The sequence below is a fragment of the Malurus melanocephalus genome, unplaced genomic scaffold, assembly GCF_030028575.1.
Source record: "Malurus melanocephalus ecotype Western Australia unplaced genomic scaffold, MMel_1.1 scaffold_31, whole genome shotgun sequence".
Taxonomy (NCBI): domain Eukaryota; kingdom Metazoa; phylum Chordata; class Aves; order Passeriformes; family Maluridae; genus Malurus; species Malurus melanocephalus.
Window position 1 is genome coordinate 95873 of NW_026623263.1, and position 23602 is coordinate 119474.

The 23602-nt window shown below is 41.8% G+C and overlaps 1 protein-coding gene across 1 annotated transcript in view; it reads left to right on the top strand.

Moving 5' to 3' along the window:
- The first annotated feature begins 7217 nt into the window (after positions 1-7217).
- The window catches only part of MAP1B (microtubule associated protein 1B), a 70009-nt gene continuing 53624 nt past the window's right edge, over positions 7218-23602 (top strand). Inside the window, exons 1-2 of the mRNA XM_057363767.1 lie at positions 7218-7491; positions 12054-12155. Coding sequence (XP_057219750.1) covers positions 7314-7491; positions 12054-12155 — 280 coding nt within the window. The 5' untranslated portion in view covers positions 7218-7313. The remainder of the gene's footprint in view (positions 7492-12053; positions 12156-23602) is intronic.

Genomic DNA, 23602 nt, shown 5'->3' on the forward strand with positions numbered 1-23602 from the left:
CTACTGGAATGCACGAGGCAGACAAATAAATAAAAGGAGAAAACAAAGGAAAGAGAAACTAAAAAAAAAAAAGGCCAAAATGATGCTGCAAAATTGTACAAATTGTAATGGTTCTATTAAGCCAAAATAATAAAGTGCGCAACAGGGGAAGGGAACCAGATGGTCAGTCTTGTAGGCAGTCTGAATRAACAACTCTGGAATTTGTTTTGAGATACATATAAAATTAAGTTAACCATTTCTACTGTTTATCAAGTATTGTTTCTACTGATTATCAAGTTCTATTGAAAATGTCTAATATTTTGTGATAGTTGAAATAGTTAAAGGACTGGATTATTGCAATAGTGAGACTACAGGCTACATCAGCAGAATGGCTAAGCCCTGCTCAGGCAGTATCAGAGTCGCCAACTATTCTTTTAGAAAATGACATCTTACATAGTAAACGAACTAGAATGAAGAGCCCCATCAAGACCATTGCATGCACAGGAAGTCCTGGGCAAGGGTGCAAAATGATGCACTACTATGGCTGCAGCTGTGYAATTGCTGTGGTCTTGAAGAGCTGTGAAGACTCCAGTGCAGGAACAGGGTCTGCTGGACCTTTCCAGTAGGAAGATGGAGTAGTTCCCCAGGTTCTGTGTTTGGATTCCAGGTAGGAAGATCGAGTAGTTTCCCAAATTCTGTGTTTGGAAGACTATCAGTAYACCATATGAACTAACGCTTGCCTAGATTTCTTGCTTCTTATTATCTATGGAGAAGCAATATGTCATTTCCATTGTAGCATGCCCAAGAGAACAGGACCCTTGTAAAACAATAATAAGCAATTTTAAATCGCACAGAACCAGAGCTAGCAGGCARCCTCTGGAAAGTATTGTAAAGCATGTCTTAAAACTACATGAAAATATCATGCAAAATATCTATCTGTTGTTTKGTTCCCAGAGGCAGCTTTAGACAATTTAGCTTGGAGAGAAAATATGAAAAAACAACAAAAAAAAMCCCCACAAACAAAACCCMAAAAAACTAACCAAACCAACCAACCAACCAAAAAACCTCGAAACCAACCCACCCTTTTCTTCAGAGCACCTCCCTGAGCTTTTGCCACCTGAGTATCTAGGAGGGAGCAGCATGTGCCCAACAGCTCATCGATATTTTTCTCCTCTGTGGTTGTAGTGAGTTACAGGACTAACACTTTTGCTGATGGGCCTCCAGGGTGTGGACAGGACAGGCTGTGCTGCCAGGGCCAGCAGTTTTGCGCAGCCTGTGGCCTGGCTGAAAAGGGGTGTCAGGGCAGCCAACAGCACAGCGCAGAACTCGCAGCTTCCAGCTGCTCCCAAACTGGGCAGATGACAACAGTGCACATCCAGCAATTCTAAACCCATGGCTTCATTTGTCCTCCCTCTTCAGTCAAGAGTGAGCTMTAAAACTGGCTTGAAAGGAAGCACATGTGGATATTCTGGACCATAGGATTCTTCAGGCTGGTGTGACAGGAGATAAATTGCATTTTACCCCTAGAAGCTGAATGAAACTTGCAGTCCTTTGATAAGAATGAAAARCTGCCAAACCCATCTCCTGATACTSTCCTGAAACCCTAACTCACATCAGCAGACCATCCTCCCTCTTCCTCAGATGGGTTCACAACTGAGCCCTGAGCTCAAAGAAAGCTCAAAATTTCTGCCTGATGCCAATCACTTTATCTTACCACTGTTTTTGCAGCTGACGATGTTTTAATTATCTATCCAGCTTTGTYGTGCAATGGGTACCATTGCCTTCAATGCTTTTATTATCATTTACTACTGATTTTTAAGTATCATCCTAATTAGTAAACATGATCTAATTACTTAAACTGCTCTATTTTCCCTCCAACAGTGGAGAAGCAGTCATTTTGTTTTCATGTAAAGCTACATGTTCTTTTCATTGCAAATTTCAGGATAAAATTATTCAAAATAATTTTTTTAATTGATCTCTTTTTGGTAGTCCAGTGGAAAATAATTTTCTCTTCATTTAAGTTTCACTGCAGTTAAATAAAGTACTTATTTCTTTTTTTCCACTAAAGAAAGAGAGGAAAATTACTCTGATAAAAAATAATTAAATTTTTTCTCTGGGAACTAAAGCAAAATGTTACTTGGTGTTATTTTTCTCTCACTTTGAGACAGAAACCTAAAAGTGAGAAAAATGTTATTTTTAAAAGCAACAGTGTTGCTTTCTTCACTTTAAAAAAATAAATCTATTTAACCTTCCCTTTTCTGTGGAGAAAGTAGAAGGAATAGAAAACAGACAAAATACCAATTGAAACAGATGTTCCCCCATAAGCAAATAAAASCTTTCTCTCCTGTGCAATTTAAAAAGTAATCATTAAAACTGAAGCAATATATTTAAAATACCTGAAACGAATGTTGGTCAAGTAATTTTTATTATGCGTGTAGTTAAAAATAAAGTGTGCCATCCCAAAATGTAAAGTATTTCCCCTCTTTAGGAGTCTCTCATGGAGTCCAAGTCTCTGACTGCTCATCCAGGTACAGCTCTCTCTGGTGACCCTGGCTGTTGCCATGTCACTGCTGAAGGAGAAGTTCCTCTGGCAGCACCAGCTTGAGGATGTTACAGATGAAAATGCTTCCCTGCCTAAACGGTGGGGGAAGGCAAGAGGAGTTGTCTTCATGAACTGCATGTCCAGGTGCTTGCAGGGAAGGGTCATGACTAATCACACCATGGCCAGCAGCTGCAGGGTGACACTGCTGCTCTGTCRGTGTCAGGGTGACTGTCCCTCCACWCCTGTGCTGCCACTGTGTGCTCTGCTGAGTTGCCCTAAAGGAGCAACTCATGGAGGAGACACTGGGAGGAAAAGGCTCTACCACATGGGGATGGGAGAGCTTCTGACTGCTGGAAATCAGGGTGAGGTGGAGTACTGAGAATGACGGTCACATTGGGAAGGTATCAGGTAAGGTACAAAATGTTATAGGTATTATCTGCTATAATATTTATGGCATATTCTTGACGTCATCAYGATTCAGGCAACACCTTCACAGTGAAAGCGATGGTTGCCCAGAGTGGTGGTGGTCTCCATCCATGGATATACTCAAACCCCATGAATACAGCTCTCTGAACACCAGGTGTCTCTGCTCGAGCAGGATAATTAGACAAAATGATATTCAGAAGTCCCTATCARCCAGCCATTCTGTGAATCTGTCACCTCAGGGTGACAAATCTCCATCTCTAGAAGTTAGGCTTTCCGCATGTCATTAAGAAATCCWGCCCATCTGAGGAACCCACTTCATGACACAGTGTCCAATCCCCAGATTGGCATTTCTCTCTGTGAAGATGGCCTTTTGAGACATTTCACTTTCAGTAAAGCTCTTAAATTCAAAGAATCACAGAATATCCTGAATTGGAAGGGATCCAGAAGGATCACTGAAGTCCAGCTCCTGGCTCTGCACTTGACATCCCCAAGATTCACACCATGTGCCTGAGWGCACTGTCCAAATGMCTCTTGAACTCYGTCAGGCAGGTGCTGTGACCCTGGGGAGCCAGYCCAGTGCCCASCCACCCTCTGGCTGAAGAACCTTTCTCTGATACCCAAACTGAAGCTCCCCTGACAAAACTTCAGGCCATTCCCTTGGATCCTGTCACTGGTCACCACRGAGAAGAGATCAGTGTCTGTCCCTTCTCTTCCCCTCATGAGGAAGTTGTAACTGCAATGAGGTCTCCCCTCAGTCTCCTCCAGGCTGAACAGACCAAGTGATATCAGCTGCTCCTCAAGGCCCTTCACTATCCTCCTGTCCCTCCACTGACACTCTCCAATACTTTATATCTCTCTGCTATTGTGGCACCTGAAGCTGCCCCCAGCACTGAGCTGAGGCTGCCCCAGTGCAGAGCAGGGCAGGACAATCCCCTCCCTTGCCTGGCTGGTGATGCTGTGCCTGATGCTCCCCAGGACACGGGTGGCCCTCCTGGCTGCCAGGGCACTGCTGGCTCATGCTCAAAGCCAGATCCCTCTCCAGGTGCTGCTCTCCCCACTCTTGCTCCCCAGTCTGTACCACCATTGCTCTGAAGCAATCCACATRGATACGTATTTCTTATATGCTAGGAGACAAAGGGCTAGCCTAAGGGTTTGTACATCACTGAAACTTTATTTAAAATTTGAAGATAGGTCTTGAATGAAGCATGAATATTAGCAGGTAACAAATTGCACATACCACTACTGCATTTTAAACTTTAAGCACTTTATTTAAACTGCCTGTTGAAAAAAATACAGCTCTGCATTTAATACTTTATTGTATTCAACTGGGGAMCTCCAGCCTGGTATTGAACACAATAAAACAACAAAATCAAAYCAAAACAAACAAAAGCCAGACAGGTACAGGTCTTAATCACTGTCTCTTTGAAATACCAAGATGTATTCAGAGTCTACAAATGTTGCTGTTTCTTCTACTGAAGGGGCATATCTATGTGATTTTGCTGCAGCTAGGCAGGTGGTATCAAACAGCAAGGGTCATACAACATTAAGTCAGCTTTATGCACATCTCCACATTTCACCCAGCAGTGGAACTGATGATATACTCCATACTGCAGAATATAAATTAGTTTCCAGATATGGAAAAACGATGACAAACAATTCTACCTGACAGAAATAGTCAGGGCAAGCCACAGTGTGAATGCTGGCCATGGAGCTGAGACCCTGCAGCTTCCTCAGAGACATGTTCAGGAGGATAAAGCACCTTTTCTTGTCCACCTTCCATCTCAGATGAGGCAGCATATGCTTGTGAATAGACAAGGGCAGAGGTCTGCATCCCTTAAAGAGTTTAGCACAAGACCATATTTTTCCAAAGACAGTCTCTTGTCCTTAGGGTTTTAATGTGTAACATATTTCCCATCACAAGACAGTGTGACTGTAMCAGTCCCTTTTTATCATACCATGTTCTAGTTGCATGATATTTTACAGTACAGTATAAAATAGAGGACAATCTGAGCAGACTCTCTCAAACATAACTGCATTACCTACCTGCATGTAAGCATTTGATTCTCTGATAAAATCCATTCTTTTCAGCTCTTACTTTTCAAATCCATGGGCATCTTTCCAGCTTTGGATGTTTCAATTTTTCCTTAAAATAAGCAAGTGCTTAAAAGCATATACAATGCCTTTTGAGTGCTGGTGTGCATTTGAGTATCACATTTAAGCTGCTGTGCTTGTGAGGCCAGCAATCTTTACGTCCAGAAACCACTATCTGTCTATTCTGCAACCATTGGCAAGTCCCCTTGGAAAGCCTCTTCCTTGTTTAAAAGACTAGCTGCTCTTGCTGGTGATTCAAACAAAGGCATATCCCAAAATACAGACTGCAGTYGGGGAAGCCTGACGCTGGCTTTCTCCAGTGAGCACCATGTGGCAAGTCTTCTATAAATAGAATAGATTATTAGGAAGGGGGTCATATAGGACAAGGCCACAGGGGATGGACATGATTTCTAAGAAGGCATCTAAACCATCCTATGGAAACTGACAGGATTAGCAAGGAAACAGCAAAGTCCAAGTGGGGCCCAGATGAACAGGAGTATCCAAAAAACAACATCCTGCACCTTTGATTACCTTGTAAACCTTAAAACTACTGCTAGTTCTTCTGCATCTMTGCCATTGTATTTGTTCTATCAGCAGTGTCAGCTCCAGTGAAGAATGAGCACTGCTGCTCTTTACCACTGTGTCATCTCAGCCACCTGACATGGCTGTGAAAATGCCTGTCCACATGCTACAACCTTCAGCGCAATGGCAGTTCAGAAAAAGTCTACTTTGGATGCAATATCATGTAAGCCAAGGCTCTCAGTGCTGTATTGATGCMGAGGAACTATTCATATCAAAACCACTAGGTGCTATAAACCGATACAATATCGCAGAGCAGCACTTACAATGATGGTGTTTTAACCTTTGTGGGTTCAAGCTGTAGCCTCTAGGCTAGTAAAACAAAACAAATAAAAAAAAAAAAAGTCTTAGTGACAATCTAACAGCAAATGCATGTGAATTACCCCACAGTGYCCTGGAACAAAATACAAAGACAGGGCTGATATACTGGCTCATCAAGGCAAGCATTCKGTTTCTGAGCAGCAGCCAGAGAATTCGAGAACCCAACACTGTAAGAAGCTGCAGACAGAGGAAGTGTCTTCTCAGCCAGGGACCAGAGGTTATCTTAAAAAAAAACAGATACGGAAGTTTATCTCTTTTCCTAGATCACGGTGAAATTTATCCCACCTCACATGAGCCATATAAACAAGAAGCTTAGTGTAAACAAGTGCCTTGCTTATGTCAGTAAAGTGAGATGAACATCTCAGACGGTGATTTATTTGTCTGCTCTATCCCATGTTAGGAGAGGGTAAAACACCTTTCAGAGGCAGTTATCACTGAGTATTGGGGTGCAGATGGCTAACATCCCTGTGAGGAGGAATGAAACCTTTGGTTTTGTCATTGTATAAATTTTCTGGTATCATTGCTCCCTGGAGCTGCTTGAGCCTGGCCAACATTACTTACACAAACCCCTTTGAACTTCTGAAGCTTTGAATAAGCTAAAAATATGGGTTTTCAGCAGCCTTTCCAAAATCAGTGTTTTTCTGGTGTAAGTAATTTATCTACGGGCATTGAATAAGTACAGAAAAGCTCCATAAGTGAACTGCTTTCAAATTTTAAAAGTTAGCGAGAATATTTAGATTACTGGGTGAGGGTGTGTGTTTAAGTATGACTCAAATTTTGCTGCAGTGCTACAGTAAGATGTAGGAGAGGACAACTGGCCTTGGGCAGTGGCACTGCTTTTTCAGCCGTCGGCGTCTGGAGCGCGGCTGGAGTCCCAGTGCCGGCTTTCCCAGATAAGCTCCCCAGGTTTGCCAGGCCATCACCTGCGGCTCCTCATGGTCCTGTTTCAGGGCTGGGACCCGGGATGGGCCCGGCAGGGTGACGCCCCGAACGGGCGCGGGGAGCGGGAGTCTCGAGGGTCGCGGGGCCAGGGGTCGCACGGCCGGGGCGGGAGCCGGGGCAGGGCGCACCATCGGCGTCCCCTCGGGGCGTTGTTCGCCCCCCGCGTCCTTCCTGCTTCCGGGGGCCGCCGCGGGGAGGATTTGCCGCAGATGACATCAGCTGTGGATGCTGGAAAGGCGGCGGCGGCGCGGAGGATGCGCCGGCTCCCCCCCTTCCTCCTCCTCCTCCTCCTCACCAGGTCCCTGCCCTGCACCGTCTCCGTATAAAAGCGCGGCCGCCTCCCCGCCCGCCCTCACTCCCTCYTTGCCGCCTGCAGAGCCGCCGCCGAGCGGCCCCTCTGCACTCGGCGCCCCGGAGCCGCGGGGCGGAGGCGATGGCCACCGTAGTGGTAGAAGTGGATTCGGAGCCCTCCTGCAGCATCCCCAACCCGACCTCCACCTCGCCCAGCCTCTCCCACCGCTTCCTAGACAGCAAGTTTTACCTGCTGGTGGTCATCGGCGAGCTGGTGACCGAGGAGCACCTGCGGCGGGCCATCACCAATATCGAGCGAGGTGAGGCGGCGGGAGCCGGGGCGCCGCAAGCAGCGCCGCGACACCCCCGCCGGCGCCCTGCCCCTCCCTGGGCGCGGCCGGCACCGGATCGCCCCCCGACACCCATCCCGCCGAGCCGCGTTATTCCCCGGGGGGTCCCACCGCAGTCACCCATCCRCTCACCCTCCCCCGCGGGGTGCGGGCGCTGCGGAGCGGGGCTGCGGAGAGCCGCAGCGAGCCCCCTCCCCGCCATGGCTGGGCGGAGGGGCCGGGTCGGGAGCGCAGCGCCCGCCGCCGAGCCCGTCTGCCCGGAGACACCGGCGGGTGGGCGTGGCACGGTCCGCACTGCGGTCCCGATGGCAGCCCGGGGCGGACAAAGGGCGGCTGGCGATGGGGTGGATGGGCTGGGCTGGGGCTGTGGGGCGGCTGCCGCCCGCAATCTCCCGTCCCCCACTCCACGCCAAGCCGGCGGGGTTCGGGGCGTTTTCCCTCTCGGCGGCAGCGGCTGCGCGGGCGGGAGCGCAGCCGCGCCTTTGTGTCTAACTTTGGGCGCTGGGACTTTTCCGTCGTCTGGAGAATTTTTCAGGACCCAAGCTCTATATACGTACGCGTATTATTTACTCCTAATAAAGAAACCCATATGAGTAACAAGGCTGTTACCTGRGCGTTCAGCCTCGTTATTGTCCGACTACGGACTGCTCTGACTCGGCGTTTATTTGTCCTTTGCTTAAGACGGCGATGCAGGATGGCATTGCAMGTGAAATGACAGTTTTATAAGTTTTCGTTGTGATTTTCTGGTACAATAGATTGGAGTGTAAATGCAGAGAGGACAAAAAAAAAAAAAGTTGCAATTTTAGTGGAATAAAGCACAAAGAGAATTATTGCCAGACCTTACAGTTTGTTAAACTCTGTCACCTGATTTTATAACATGTATTTTTTGTTCTGGGCTGATGAGAGCAAAGATTTCAGAAACGGCCATTGTTAGAGTAGAGAAGAGACCCCGAAATGGGGAAYTGGTAGCAGCCTTGTCATGTAGGTGTGGTTCAGCAGTCCAGCTAGGACTTCATCTGTCTCTATTGTTGCTTTCTCAACCATTGTTGCTTTAGTTGCGTATTTCTCTGAATTATTTTTCACAACTGTTTGAAGTAAAAGGCATCCTCATCTCAGCTAACCAGTTTCATCATAACCTGTTCATCTTTATTGCTACCATTGTCTCCTGGGGAGAACTACTGAGGCAGGTGCTTTGTCATTCAGAGCCTCTTCACCATTGCATTTGCTTAATTCTATCTAATTTTCAGTTGTGTCAGAAGTGAACTGGCTACATTTTACTTAAATTGTTAAAYGATTATAGAGCAAATAGGTATTTTTTTTTTCCCTTCAAGACAACTCATACCCTTCCTCTGAAGAAATCTTCTTCAGTCTCTTCTTGAATCTTCTATTGTATAGTTGCTGCTGCATAGCTCAGTTGCTGCTATCTCCTGCCACTAAGCATAACGCCCATTTACAGGTTTAGATGTTTGGAAGAAATATTTTGGCCTTTTAATTCAGCATTTTGGATTAGAAGTCACCTCGCTGCTTCTATTATCAGACCATCTGATCAAAATTTTTGCCTGCTAGGAAAAAATCTTTGGTGAAATTTTGAGATACATTGTTCTGGATGAACACAGTGGGAGTCTGAAGCTCTATCTACATGAGGCAATTATGAGCTCTTTGGAAAGTCTGCTGTAGTCTGGAGAAAAAAAGCACTTCTTGCAACCTTTATTCTCAGTAGAGCTTTACATGCATTTTGATTCTTTAACTCTGCCTCACTGTCTTCTCTGGTATATCTCCTGAGTACCATCACCAAAAACTGTGGATTCATGCGCCAAACTGCAGAGCAACGTGTCAAAGAAAACATCTGCTGATAACACATCAGTGGCGTGATGCTACGCAACCTGGTGGAATGCAGAGTCATTTCCTAATATATCATGGGGAGAAAATGGCATGGCAAGACGCATTTTCAGTAATTACATTTGGGATGTGACTTTGCTAAGGGGGCAATCCTCTAACCTGCCATCCACCAAAAGAGAAGAGGGGAGTGAAGAGAAAGCTTCAAGATTTTTTCCACTGATTTAGCAGATGCTACTGGGTGTGCCCTGCCTGCTGTCTGATTAGTCCTGTATCTAGTGGCATTGCACTCCTAAGACTGCAGAAAGAAAGAAATGGCTCCAGTTCAGCCRTGTTTACAGCAGTGACGTCCATACTGCTAATCCATCATTGGATTGACCTTGGGTTTTAGTTCCAGGTTTACCTTCATTCTACCCCAAACCTGATTTAGTTATATCATCTATTTAATACATTATATTACTCTGTAATGTGTSTATATTATTTTTGCATCCAGACTGCTGAATCATGCTGTTGCAAATTTCAGATTCTCCCCAAATTCTAGCTTCCGCTTCTAGGACCACTGTGTCCATAGGACATATAGGCTTTTTTCCCCTTTGCTTTGTTGTTTCTGGGTTTTTTTCCTATTATTTTGCATTGAGTTCTGTATTTTGAACATTGCCTGGCACAACTTTCTTGACTGCATCTMATCAGAATCTTATCCCTACGGCAAATTATGATTGCAACTAAAGCAGCTAGGGATGGTGGACAAGTCCTGTCATTTGCAGCATCAATATATCACCTTCCGTGTTGCTTAACTGACCTCCAAAAAGCTTTGTAGGTTCTCCATACAAGCTTGGTGTCATAGGCCAGGGAGTTACTGTCTTCAAGCTTCTTGAACTTTAGAGCTCATTCATTCAGCGTACTTCAGCCTTGTGATCAATGTCAGTTGAATAGTTATTGTTTTCATATGTACTCTATGTGTATGGTATTAAATCATCTTGGCATTCTTGCTTTCAAATATTCCAACATGTGGAAGATATTAAGGTGTATTTGCTGCCAAAACTCGTCCCAAAAATGCACGCTACGGCTAAGAGGTTTCTGAGAAAACAAAGAAGACCTGCAGAAGAGTCTTGGTGCTTATGCCTCTGAACAATGATGCATCATTCAGGAGGTGAAGGTGGCTGCTTAAAGCTCAGTTATTTTTCTCATGTAATTATGAAACAGACAATGCTGTATTTTCATTTTTTTCTAGATATTCAAACGGCAGCTACTTAATTGTTACAGCATATGACAGTAGTAAGCTTGCTACTTCTTCTGTTAGGATGCCAACAAGGAAAAGCCCTGGATGCATTCTTCTTGCAGAAGCTTCAGGCTGTTGAAATGCAGATGTTCATATTTGCATGGAGAACCTACTCAGAGCTGCAATGGGAGACTGGCACTGCAGATCTGGTTTCTCTGCAATTCTGTCTTTTCTCCTCATCCTTTATTCCTGCAACATGGTTTCTGCCAGTCTAAGTCCTAGCATTTCTGCTGCTTTGAAATAGGATATATAGCAYGGGAAGTAGCATTGGCAGTAACATCCACAGCCTGAAACCCCTGATAGTTAGCAGCAGTGTTGGTTCTAGTGGTGAGGGGTTGGACACACCTCTTCAGGCTGCTGTTCGTCAAGCCCCAAAGTGGGTTAATGCAACGATTTCATGCAAAGGCACGGCCATGTGGGGAGGGGCCACCAGACACTTCCTCACCAGCAATCCCCTTTATGTTTGCCAGTTCATTTGTGTAGATGTAATTATGTTCTTTTAGGACAAAATATTGAGTGCAGTTTTGGTTCTCAAAATTGCAGCAGTGCCTGGACTTGCGCTATTGTCTGCCCATTATTTCAAAACTAGAAGATTTTTCAAAACTATTTCAAAACACAATTATAGAAAAATCTGAAGTGTGTTTTGGGTTTTTTTTTTTTCAATTATTTGTCAAAATCATATGGAAGAAAACTGGAAACTTGACTTTTGGCTGCAATGACTTTATTCTTCCTGGTCAATTTTCAATCCTTAAAAATCTGCTTTGGAATAATACATTTATTGGTCATATAAGTGTCAACTTTTTGAGTAGCTGGGGGAAAACCAGTAGGGAACAGAGATGTGCTGTTTCATTTTTTGTAAAAGAGAAGATCAAGCACAGCATTTTCAAATCTCAAAACTAGAGTTCTGACACTTTATAAATAAAAGATCACTTAAATTTTAGTTAAAATATGATATGCTTCAAAGATATTGAATGAAGAAGTCAGCAATTTAATACTTTGTGTTTAAATATTAATTAGCAACAATCTAGGTAATGCTGTCGTTTTCTTCTCAAATGGGTAACGTGACTGGAGTGTCCTCTGAGTGATTGACTCTTTTGGTTTTGTCAACCTCCATACTGCTATTTTAAGGACAAGTCAGGGACATTGGTGTCCTCTTGTGAAGTGGCTACTGCTGCAGTTCTAAAGCTGGAAYCTTAAAGAATGGTCACCCTTTAGAAAGATGGTCTTTTTCTGATTCYTGTCAGAATCCTTCTGAGCACATTCTAGAAAATAGCTGTGTGCCTTGAAAGGAAGCTTGGGAGGCTGGGCTTGGAGTTTAGAAATATTCAAGTAGCATGAATGCAAATAGAAAAATACGCAATTAAAATTTTCTATCCTCATGTATTAAGCTGGATGTGRTTTTTATTTTGAATTTTAGGAATTCGATCATGGGACACAAACTTGGTCGAATGCAACTTGGATCAAGAACTGAAACTTTTTGTGTCTCGCCATTCAGCTCGATTCTCTCCTGAAGTTCGAGGTGAGTTCAAGAGCAGAATTAATAAATTACCCTCTGAAATTGCCTGGCCCATTAGTTTTAGGGCATTTTTAAAGTTAAGAAAACTCACTTTTTGATTGAACAGTTTCTTCATGTATCAACAATCCAGTAGTCCCAGAGACTGAAGCTTATTGTAGTTGGTAGAGTACATTAAAGATAAAAATAAAAACAAGAAGGTTAGCTCTATAGTTTCCAGAATTGATGCCACARCCATTGCACAAATGCAGCTCAAACCTTGTGTTTCTTCCCAAAGGACTTGGACTTTTCTCTTTCTTGGTATGAGAAGCTGAGGTATGGTGAGTCTGCTTTCACTCACAGGAACTTTCTTTGGAAATCAGAAGTTTGTAGGGTTAATAAAACCAAATCTCTTTTGCTGCCTATTTTTGAAGGCAATTGTTCCTTTATTGAATGAATCCTCTAAAGCAAAGCATTTTTTTTCCAGTTTTGTGAAGTGTAAAGTTTGGGTTTATTCTGTTTTCATGAGAATCAAGTGTTTGGTAAGTTTTCTAAAACCTCATTACTCTTAATACAAATGCTGAGTAAGTATGGATGAATTTGATCAGGTTTCTCATGTGAAAATATATGACCTTCTTAGAAGAGAAGAGGTTTCTGTCATTGGTGAAATCATTGTGGCCATGTGCATGTTGAGTAGTACCGCCTGGTACTGGTAGGTGTCAAAAATTCCATCTTCAGGGATATCTCCCATGAGTGGTGAAAAAAGGTTTATGGAATTTTRTATTAGGCCACTACGTCACCTAACTGAGGTCAACTGCTGTACATCATTGACAAAGAGATCCTGGTGCCTTGCTACCATGACAGCATTGATGTGATAATTTTGAATAATGTACAAAAATGTCTTCAGTAACTAATCTTTTCTTCTTGCAGCATACGTTCAAGCAGTTTTTGCTGTATCTCCCCATACCTGTAGACAGTAAAGTACTTCCAGAGTAAAAAAAAATCATATATGTCGGTTATCCTTCCTCCAATTTGAAAATCATCATAACTAATACAACAATACACAGCATGAAGATTTTTGAATGTAGCTCCTTATTTATGGAAGTAAACTCAGGTCTAGAATACATGTCTTTCATTTCAATTTAAATGTTGTGAAGCCAATTCAACTTCTCAGTGACACTTGTTGCTTTGCTTGACAGAGAGAGAATTTAAGGGATGCAAAATGCAATGTGTCCCATTTTTAACATGGATGCGTTTTATGTTAAAACTTCAGGGAGACAGAAAGATCCTGTTTCTGCTGTAGCAAAAATATTACAGCATTACTAGCATTTTTACTGTCTCTTTAAAATTATACATTCTAATACCACTGCATTAATTAAAATCAAGCAAATGCTGTGCTTTCATATGATAAATAAGATCGTGCACCCCTTTGCAGCAAAAAGAATGTAGAGTTGTTTCAAAGCTTTTCTCTAGGAATTGTATTTTTGATTGACTTTTTTCCATGTTTGTCTAGACGCCTCTGTTTAGGGAATTGTGTTGAATTCCAGCTTAATTGTATGTGACTGGAATTCAACAACATCTCTGACAAGCAGAAATGAATGTGTATTTCATCACTGCTCAATCTTTAAACAATAAACTGACAAAATCTGTGCTTAAAGACCATTAAGGGAGCCTGAAATTTKAATAAAGGCAATATCAAGGCATAAAGCTATCTCTTTTTTGACCAGCTTCTTGTCTAAAATTTTGTGGAGAAGCCCATTTGTACCTCCAGAACCCCATTGTACAGATCAGATAATTATTTTAGTATCTTTCTGCTGTTTTCTGATGTTGAATTCTGCATAAGGCTCCTTTGTGTCCTCTCTGTTTGGCAGAGAGAARGCTTTTTTGTTGCCATTTTTTAATAAGATTCAGAACATTTAATTTCTGTTATATTACCCAAATATGAATTTTGGCTGATCGGCTGCTGAAAGGGTAGGCTTTGATACTAAAGAGATGATTGTAAGTATGTATTCCTTTATGGTCCCAAACTCAGAAATGGAATTTAGGTAACTAGGTGACCTTTTGTCCAAGGGAAGTATTCATCCAAGATGATGGGGTTGTCTGTGGAATGTAATTAAATAACCTTTTTTTCACCCTTTTGAGTCTGAAGTCTCTGTGCAACTCACATGTAGGGACAGTTTACTCTTGAGGAAGGCTTCTGATGTAGTCAGGTCCAACTGCTGGCTGACTGAAGCTTGTTTGATTATCGTGTTTAATTATGATAATTGCAGTGTTGGCTCAGTACACGCTTGTGTGCTTCTCAGAACAGCTTGACAATGTGCACAGCAGCAATGTGAAAGGTAGGAATCTTTCTCCAAAAGGAAACTTGGAGGACATGGAGCCAGTCGTGTCCCCATGCCATGGAAACTTGGAGGACATGGAGCCAGTCGTGTCCCCATGCCATACACCTGTGATGTTGAAGGAAAGATGTGCAAGAGATTGTCTGTCAAAGCATTCATGTGTTGTCACTTAAAGAATTTTAGAATTAAGGATTTTAGAATTAATTAAGGTCTAATCCTTCTCCTTGTGTAGTGAATRGCAATATATATACTGGCACTGCAGGGATCATGACTAGATCCCAACACTCCTTTTGTGTTCTTTTCAAAGGGTTGGGTATTTGTGCATATTGTATTCAGYTGTTGGGCAATGTGAGTGATTTATAATTCCTGAAAAACAAGATTCAGAATGGAAATGCCAGCAGATCTTTTCTGCCACCTTGTAAAGTAGCTGAGTTAGCAGACTCTTTAATAAAAACAGATCTTGGAGAGATGATGTTGCCAGGTGCTGGTGAAAAATGAGTAACACAACTAATTAACTGGTTGCCAAGACAACGGGCAACATGACTTTAAAGGGGTACTCCAGTGGTGCCTCTGTTTTCATTGTCATGTACTGACAACTTCCATCTTATGGTAATATCAAAAGGACAAAAAAATGCAAACAGTGTGCAAGCTGGAAGAGGAACTGTGCATCTGGCAGTGAGGCAGAACAAGTGGAGCGTCTTGGTAAGAGCTCATTTGAAATTGCAGCTGTACCTACCAATCTTTGCYTAATTAACAAGAAAGTTTCAGCTGCATAAAGCAGCTTCACAAAAGACGACAGTTTTGGGTGGGGGAAGGGTGAAGCCATTGAGGGCCCTTCTGTAAGATTTTTACACTGCTGTTTTATCCCTTCATTTCCACCTGGAGCCACTAAACGATCACATTGGTGCATATTCAAGCCCTTGGCTAGATTAAATCTGTTTTGTTTAGATAGCGGTTCATCCCCAGCCTTCTCATAAATACTGCTCAAGCTATGCACTATGGTTCCTTTGTACTTTCTTCTGTGGTTATCAGGAACATAGAGATGTGTTTCCTATCTGAATAGTACCAGGGTGGGTCCTGTTGCCCATCAGCCAGTGCAGAAACCAGCTGCTGACTTTAGTGAGTTCTTTACCTGTACCTAAGTCTTTGTTATTGCCACCCTGCCTGCAGCCAGRGGGGTCCTTGGCAAAGTGCAAGACATGTTTGAATTCCTCTTGGCAGCCGCCTGCATCAGCAGCAGCAGTACACTTGCCTTTGAGGCTTTCTAGAAAGTGTTTGCTCTATGATACTGTCATTCTTCCAAAAAAATCCTAACAACTTCCCTTCTGAAAGTTACCATTTCAAAAGTTGAGGACTGCTAGTAACCTGTGGAGGGTTTTTAGATCTGGGAATTCTGGTAAACAGTGTGCACAGCTTCATACTTTGACAAAGTGGTGTATAGTCCCATTTCCTTTGTTGAAGCAGATCTAAACTCAGTTGACATCACACCTAGTAGCTTGCCATGTGAGCTCTTGGAGTCACTGATAAAATCCTGAATAGTATGGGTTTAGTGCTGATTTACTTGAAAACTGCAGTTCATTAAAATTCCTCAAGTCAGAGGACATAGGTACTTGAGCCAAACCTATCATTTAAAATGAAAGAAAGGGAAAAGAGACAAGAAACAAAAACCACATTTCTTGGACACTATCAGAATGCCATCACTGTCTAGGAATTAATTTTGCTAAAGATCTCAGGTAGTCTCACATGCACATTTAGGGACATGCTACAAATACGATCCTTCAGATATTTAGAGGATGTGGTGATAGCAGGATTATGAATTGAGTGGAGTGATTTTAGYGCACTGTGTTTGGAGAGGTTAATTTCAGTTGGCTACTAGACTTGCTTTGTGTCTCAAAGTATTTGCGCATTGCAAGAAAGAAAATGGAGGCAGAGTAGGACTTGGAAAGGTAATTGAGCTGACTCACGCTGCAGTAGCTGTGAGTGCTGTCCCTGCAGGGTGACCTGCAGCTGCCTGTGGTCCAGGGCTGCAGCCGTGGACCTGCCCAGSCAGGAGCCCCTGGATCCTGGTGGAGGATATTGATGGGAGCACATGCACTACACTGCTTTTGAGCTTTTTTTAGAGAGGATGCTAGGATTTTGRTGGTTCAGGAGAGGATTACGGTGTAGTAGCATATATGTTTGAATACAGTAATTGTCAAAGCCTTCTTTTCTTAGTACTGTTTAAAATTCCAGAGATGGGCTAATAAGTCGCTTTATCATCTTTTTTTTTTTTTTTCAGTAAGTAAGTAAGGTGTTGTACTTATGTGACAATCATTCTGGCATTGACTTCCACTTTTGCTTTTTTTAGGAAAGATCTCAAAGAAAATTAGCATGAATTTGCATTGCTGCCAAAACACCAGTATCTGCTGATGCTAAGCTGTTAGTGTGAATCAGCAAAGTTAGTGAGAGGTTATTTTTAAGTTATTTTTAAGTGGTTTTAGGATAGCCTATGTTTTATGGAAACAGGTTTTGACTTGTGTGAGGCAGCTACCAGAGGCACAGGATTAAGGTAGTTATGAATAATGATAGAATTTTAACCTCATTATGAAATTTGAATCCCTGTTCCTCTTTATTAGAATGAAAATTAAGCATACCTAATGGTATATTCACAAAGGTAATTTTGTTAAAGGTTATTTTATAGGATTACAATTCTTAATTTGTTGCTGGTGAGATTTCTCAATCTTTTTAATAATACTTTGTCTAGGGGGGTTTTCTGAAATTGAAAAATTAAATAATATTTTATTTTTGACTCCTGCCCCATATGATTTACTTATGACGTACCTCTCATCTCTTCCATCACAGATTTATGATAAATGTGTAACCAGAATATCACTGCCACTTTTTAAATCTTATCTCTGTCATGTGCAACATTTTTGTCAGATGTATTTTCCTTAACGTACGTTACTTGTCTGGATTGTCTGTTACTTTCTCATCTAGTATATCAGTTACTTGAAAGAAACATTAAATGTTTTAATTGGACTTTATAATGAGAAGAGACTTGATCCAAAGACCACTAAAATAATTGGATTGGATTTTGGATTAGAGAAAATACTACCTAGTATTTTGAAGTTGGAACAARGACCAAAATACCTCATAATGAGCAAAAAAGTGAACATTTAATCTTCTTTCTTGAAAGATAAAAATGTTACTTTATTTGTATTRAATTACCTACCACGATACTCAAAAATATAACCAGACCCAAGTAAGAAGAGTTGAGAYGCTCCTTGTTTCCAGACTGCGTGGAATAGGGAACTCGTGTTTATTCCCTTTGCCAGCTGTGGAACGGGAGTTGCTGCTATGGCTACTGCTATCAACCTGGAAGAGCTCCAGCTGTCATCTGCCTTGTAGAGACAGATACAAGAGGTGCATCCATGCTGGCTGCAAATCCATGACATCCTGTCTGTAGACTGCTGGGAGTATCCCGCAGTAACTCACAGTCCCTGGGAGTGAGTAGGGGAGTTAAGCACAGCAGTCAGTAACATTGACTGTGGAACACTGGACAGTTCTYTAACAAAGGTTCATGTTTTCCCATCAGCACCAAGATGGCCCACCAAAAATACAAAATATTTAGTTTGGGCTTGCTGATGGTAATCTGTTCCTAGAGCTGAGAAGAAAAGCAGTGCTCCTGGTGACCTGGATTTGCAGAATTTAATCTGTTTATGGCTCAAAACTAGTTGTTGATCCAAATGAAATTGAGTATAAAAATTGTATTAAAATAATAACCCAATTCAGAAACAAAGTGATGTGAATTTCAGTATGGTTTGGTGTTGCTATTTTGTGTATTTTAATGTTGAAAGCTTGTCTGTAATGGTGAGATGAGTTATTGTCCTATGTCCCTATACCCCCATCTCCCACATAGCTGTGTGGGGGACGTTTTGCCCATCTGGAACTCTGGAAAGCTTGGGGTTTTATTTAAGACTAGCAATCAAAAGAAAACACAAAAGRACCCACCAATACCAAACAAAAAAAACCTCTTCCAGCAAGATCGGCTATATTCTTAGGCTGTATAATCTCTGGGTGATTCTAAGGAGCTGAGGAGATTTTCACCTGGAAATCAACTCCCCACTGCCAAAGGCTGCCTTTGGAAGCTGGACCAGTATWTGTAGTTCTTCTGGAGAAAAGACTGATCCCAGCTTTGGCTGCCATGTCATGAGTCACGAATAAGCTTTCCCAGGTCCTGTAAGTTCTTCATGGTGGATTGAGTATCTCCCCCGCCTCTGAGAGACTGGAAAGAGCAAAAGTAAGAAAATTAATGGGTCCTGATTAAGGTGAATTAATAGGTGAAGCAAAAAAAGACAAAACCAAAGTAACAACTCAAGCCAAAACAACCACAGTGAAGRAAATCGCTTATCACCTGATGCAGGCAGGCTCTGAACACCCCTCACCTTAGTWACTAAAACCCCACCTTCTTCCTCTACTGTAGCTTTTGTTGGTGAGCATGATATTGCATAGTGGTATTTGTGTTCAAGTCACCTTTTTTTATTTTTGCTGACACCATTGTTGTACTTCAAGAAGTAAAAGAGAAGTCTGACAGAGCCTTAAGAGAGTACAACTACCATTACTTCTTGATCTTAAGGCTTGGGATCAGGGGCACACATCCTGTCATGAGCATTATGGCCCTCCAGCATACTTTCTTAACCTCAGASTGAGTCCTGTAGTTTTCCTGGTCTTCTAGAACTTGCACAGCACTTACATTAAAAAAAAATATTTTGTATGTGGTCACTACTTTGAATATATATAGAAGGCAAGCCTTCAAGAGTATAYCAGGATGGGATTTAATGCTTGTCACAAACTAAGAATTTAATGGCATTGCTCATAATTTGTATAGTGCTATTGATTTTTTCAAACCTATCATTACTAGCTGCAAAGCTCAAATTCTAAAAGGTCATTAGGCATGGAAGATTTAAATATTTTTCAATACTAATTAGGCTTTTGTACATTTACTACTTGGAAGCAACTTAACAAATTAATCTTCTTGTCTGCTGTTTCAGTTCAATTCTTTTTATGTTTCAATCATCTGTCTGTCTATCTATCTATCTATCTATCTATCTATCTATCTATCTATCTATCTATCTATCTATCTATCTATCTAATCACCTACTTGAACTTGTATGAGATTGGTTTTTATTGTGCCCTACACTGTGAATTGCTGAATCAAATCAAAACATGTCACCTTTCAACATAACACATGAAAGACATCAAAGTAACTCAAAAGAAACCCAAACAGAAATGACATACTTCTTATGAGACCCCTTAAAAAGTAGACATGGGCATCTTTGATCATAGCATTGTCTCTAATGCCGAAATAGTCGGATTCGCCAGTTGTATTCCTGAGAACTCCCAAGTGGGAATAATTGCCCTGCACTGAACAACCCTCAGTACCTATTAAAGGCTATGATTTAACAAGAATCACATTTTGTCTTCAGCCTTTGTGGGATAGTGTCATTGTATGTCAAGCAGGGGATTTCCATATGAAAGGAGACTTTGCCAACACTCTCATTTTGTGAAGAATAGTAGAACCTGGTAGTATTAATCKGGTTGTTAGGAGCTGTTGAGTGGGGGAAACCCATTTACTGGGCTGTGCTGATGGGTATGGGTTGTGGGTTCTCCACAACCRTTTATAGCCAGTGAACTCAGAAAGGAGATGATGCAAAGCATTCAGATTTCTTTAAATACGTAAGCATAATACAACCATACATTAGACCCCTACTTACCTAAAAAGTAGGAATCTTTTCTAAGTAGGGATTTTTAGACTGCTTTGTGGCCTGTGTGCTCCCTTTGTAATTGAATTGCTTTAAATTGAAAGCAAATTCTGGGCTAAGGAATCAGCTTCTTGCAGAGAATCTGGAAAAGACTTAAAGATTCATATTATTTTATGTGTGTCTACTTTTTTGAGTCTCACAGCATGTTACATAATTGAAGAGTTGATACTCCTCTGACTTTTGGCCCATTCCTAACTGGAGTCTGTTTTCATGCTGGTGTTGGAGAGAGCTGGAYGTCTCTGAAATTACACATATCCTCATGTACCTTTCAGGCATTCCTGGAGTTCTCTGAGAATCAAATTAGTTTTTAACCCAGTGCCTGCTACTCTTCCAGGGCAGTAGTAGTGTGGTGTATTCAGCGTGGTGTATTCAGGGCAATATTCCARTCCTGGCAGAACTAACACTTTTTCCCTTCTTGTCTTGAGTTTTAGTCACAAAATAACCTCCAGGGATGATGTTAAAAGAAAGGGCCATCCTAAAATCTTTGTTTCACTATTGGAAGTGAAAGAGTGGCGGCAAAAGGCAGCCCCATGTTGAGCTACCCTGAGAACTGCAGGTGAGCTGGTACCTTCACCCAGAAGAATGCAGCCCCAGACTTCATTCCCTTGGAGAATAATGATCTCAGCAGTGATGGGACTCTCAGAACACCGATCAGGAGGGTCCCTCCACACAGCATTTAGCTTCCACTTCCTTGTTTTAGAGACAGATTTGGTGTACCTTCAGGGACAATTTTTGTGTGRATGAAGCATAGATCAAAGGCTTTATTCTGTAAAACTAACATTTAAAACTGCTTTTTCTGTTTTCCTGGTTTTTTTTTATTTCTTGGGCTTATTTTAAACCTTCTTTCCTATTCCCTTTTTACCTAAAATGGGTAAAATGATGAGTTTTCAAATTAGCAGGTGTTTTCAAGACTTCAGAGAAGCTTGTGTTCATCCTGGATGACACTTTTCTTCCTTTAGCCATGGTGTTGCTCCTGGGTTCTTCCTATATGTCAGAGTAAGTCATGGTAACTTAGTGGTAAAATGTAAATGGCATCTTGTCAGTAYTGGATTTTCCAGGCTTGCTGCCTTTCTTGGAGCCACAGCTGACAATAAATACATGTTTACTTCCTAAGATATGAGTTTAGGAAAAGCTGTGGTCAGGGTTGACTTTGCTCACAAATGATGCTTTGTAGTTTTAAAATTATATTTCTGCTTCCCTCTGCTATTAAATATGTTGGAATTGACATCTGCCACTTCCAGCTTCTTTGTTGATCTTAYTTTTAAGCTGGATAGATGGACATCTATTTGTCAGTGATAGTTAATTTAATCTAAATAATAATCAAATTATATTTAGACCAAAGTCCTTGYTGAACCCCACCAAATCTTACTCCCTGTACAATCCCATGTTTCTGACTCTGTTGCAAAGATGGGACACGCAGAAAACACAGGAACCAGTTGCTTTTTGTTACATAATTTAGGTAACTTGGTTGGTTGTTGGCTGTGGAACTGGACACAATAAAGCATTGCATCAATAATCATTGAGCGGATAAAAAAAGAGAAGGAAAATATGTTTTCAACCCAGTAGAGACAATTCTGAAACCAGCAGAGAACTGGCTTCTGTGGATCTTCCTTGCTGTAGTCCTATGACAAGGGTCACTGTTTTGTAAGCAGAGTTACCAGACAGATATTGTCTGCTGTTTGCRGTCAGATCTCAAGCTGGCCACATAAAGCTTGGAATCACAGTTGCTATAGCTGATGGCATGATAACAAACAGCTCCACTGCTGAGTTTGATTTTTTCCAATTTTTAATGTAGAGGTTTAGATTCTCAATATTCTCCCCAAGTAATTTATAAAATCTTGAGAGTTATTTTGGAGTTCCTATGAAATGAGAGAATCACAGAATCATAGCACCTGATGAGTTGGAAGGGAACCACAAGGACCATTGAGTCCAACTCCTGGCCCTGCACAGGACACCCCAGGATTCACACCATGTGCCTGAGGGTATTGTCCAAACACTTCTTGAACTCTGTGAAACTGGTGCTGTGACCACTTCCCTGGGGAGCCTGTTCCAGTGGTCAATCATCCTCTGGCTGTAAATCCAGTCTAAACCTCTCCTATGGCTTCTTGCCACTTCCTTGAGTCCTGGTCATGAGAGCAAAGAGATCAGGACCTGCCCCTCCACTTCCCCTTKTGAGGACRTTGAAGATTGCAGTGAAGTCTCCTGGCAGTCTTCTCTTCTTCAGGCTGAACAAACTGAATGCCCTCRGTTGCTCCTTTTGTGGCTTCCCATCCAGAAGAACAGGAAAGTACAAGCAATCTCAGTCTTTTCAGCTCTATTCATATTTCCTCATTATTTATTGTGTCTTTAAATTGTTATTATTTTCAAATTTTAGTATTTTCCACTGCAAAATTAAGTTGTAATACTCTTCTTCTGGCTCATTCTCTCCAAAATTTCTACATAAAATGCATCATATCATGCAGGTAAAGCTACTTTGTTGAATTAAACTTCAATTGAGCAGATAAAAAAAACCAAACATACCAACCCAAACCGAGCAACTGACAATCCCCTCCGAGTTTCTTAACCTTGCCCTTTTTTCTAAGTTGCTTGATAAGGAATTATGTCCCCTCATGGTGCTTTTGCCAGCAGATGGCATTCTCAGTGCCCATGCTCACTGCCCGTGCAGTAAATGACCACATTCTAGAGTCAGTATGAATACTTCTGTAATGTTTTTAGGTTTTAGTTCTTAATGTGAGACCTGTGTTTCTGTGTTGTTCTGAGATCTTGCTTGGAGTTTAAATTTCAGAGACTTCAGCCCTGTTGACTCTGAAAGATGAATCCCTCAATGGGAAATGAGCTCAGCAAACTTCAGATCTCTCACTGTCAGTGGAGGAAAAACAGAGTATAGCTCATGCAGGTTGAGAACTTTCTCAGGTCGAAGATCACTATTAGTGATCATTTCATGAAAATGCCTAACATTAATTCTGTGGTTCTGGTAGGGAGAAAAGCAAGATCATTACATGTACAGCTAGATTTGTGCATAAATTAACACATCTCTAGATACAGATAAAAAATCAGTCTTACAGATCATGTATTCTCTGTATTTTCTGCTTATCTCCAATAGACCTGAGCTTCTCCTGTTTAGAAGCTGCAATATAAACCACAGCGAGACCTAGAACAGAGCCCCTCCCTCTCTTAGAGCACAGCATGGAATGAAAAAAAACCACCTGAGACCTAAGCAAGTAGAGTCTGACTCACTTGTCAAGTTCAGTATATCTCAGTTTTTTTCCCCTGTCTCAGTCTGTGCTATGACTGTCTGTTAGGAATACAGGAGTACAGTAGCAGGTAGTTTGAC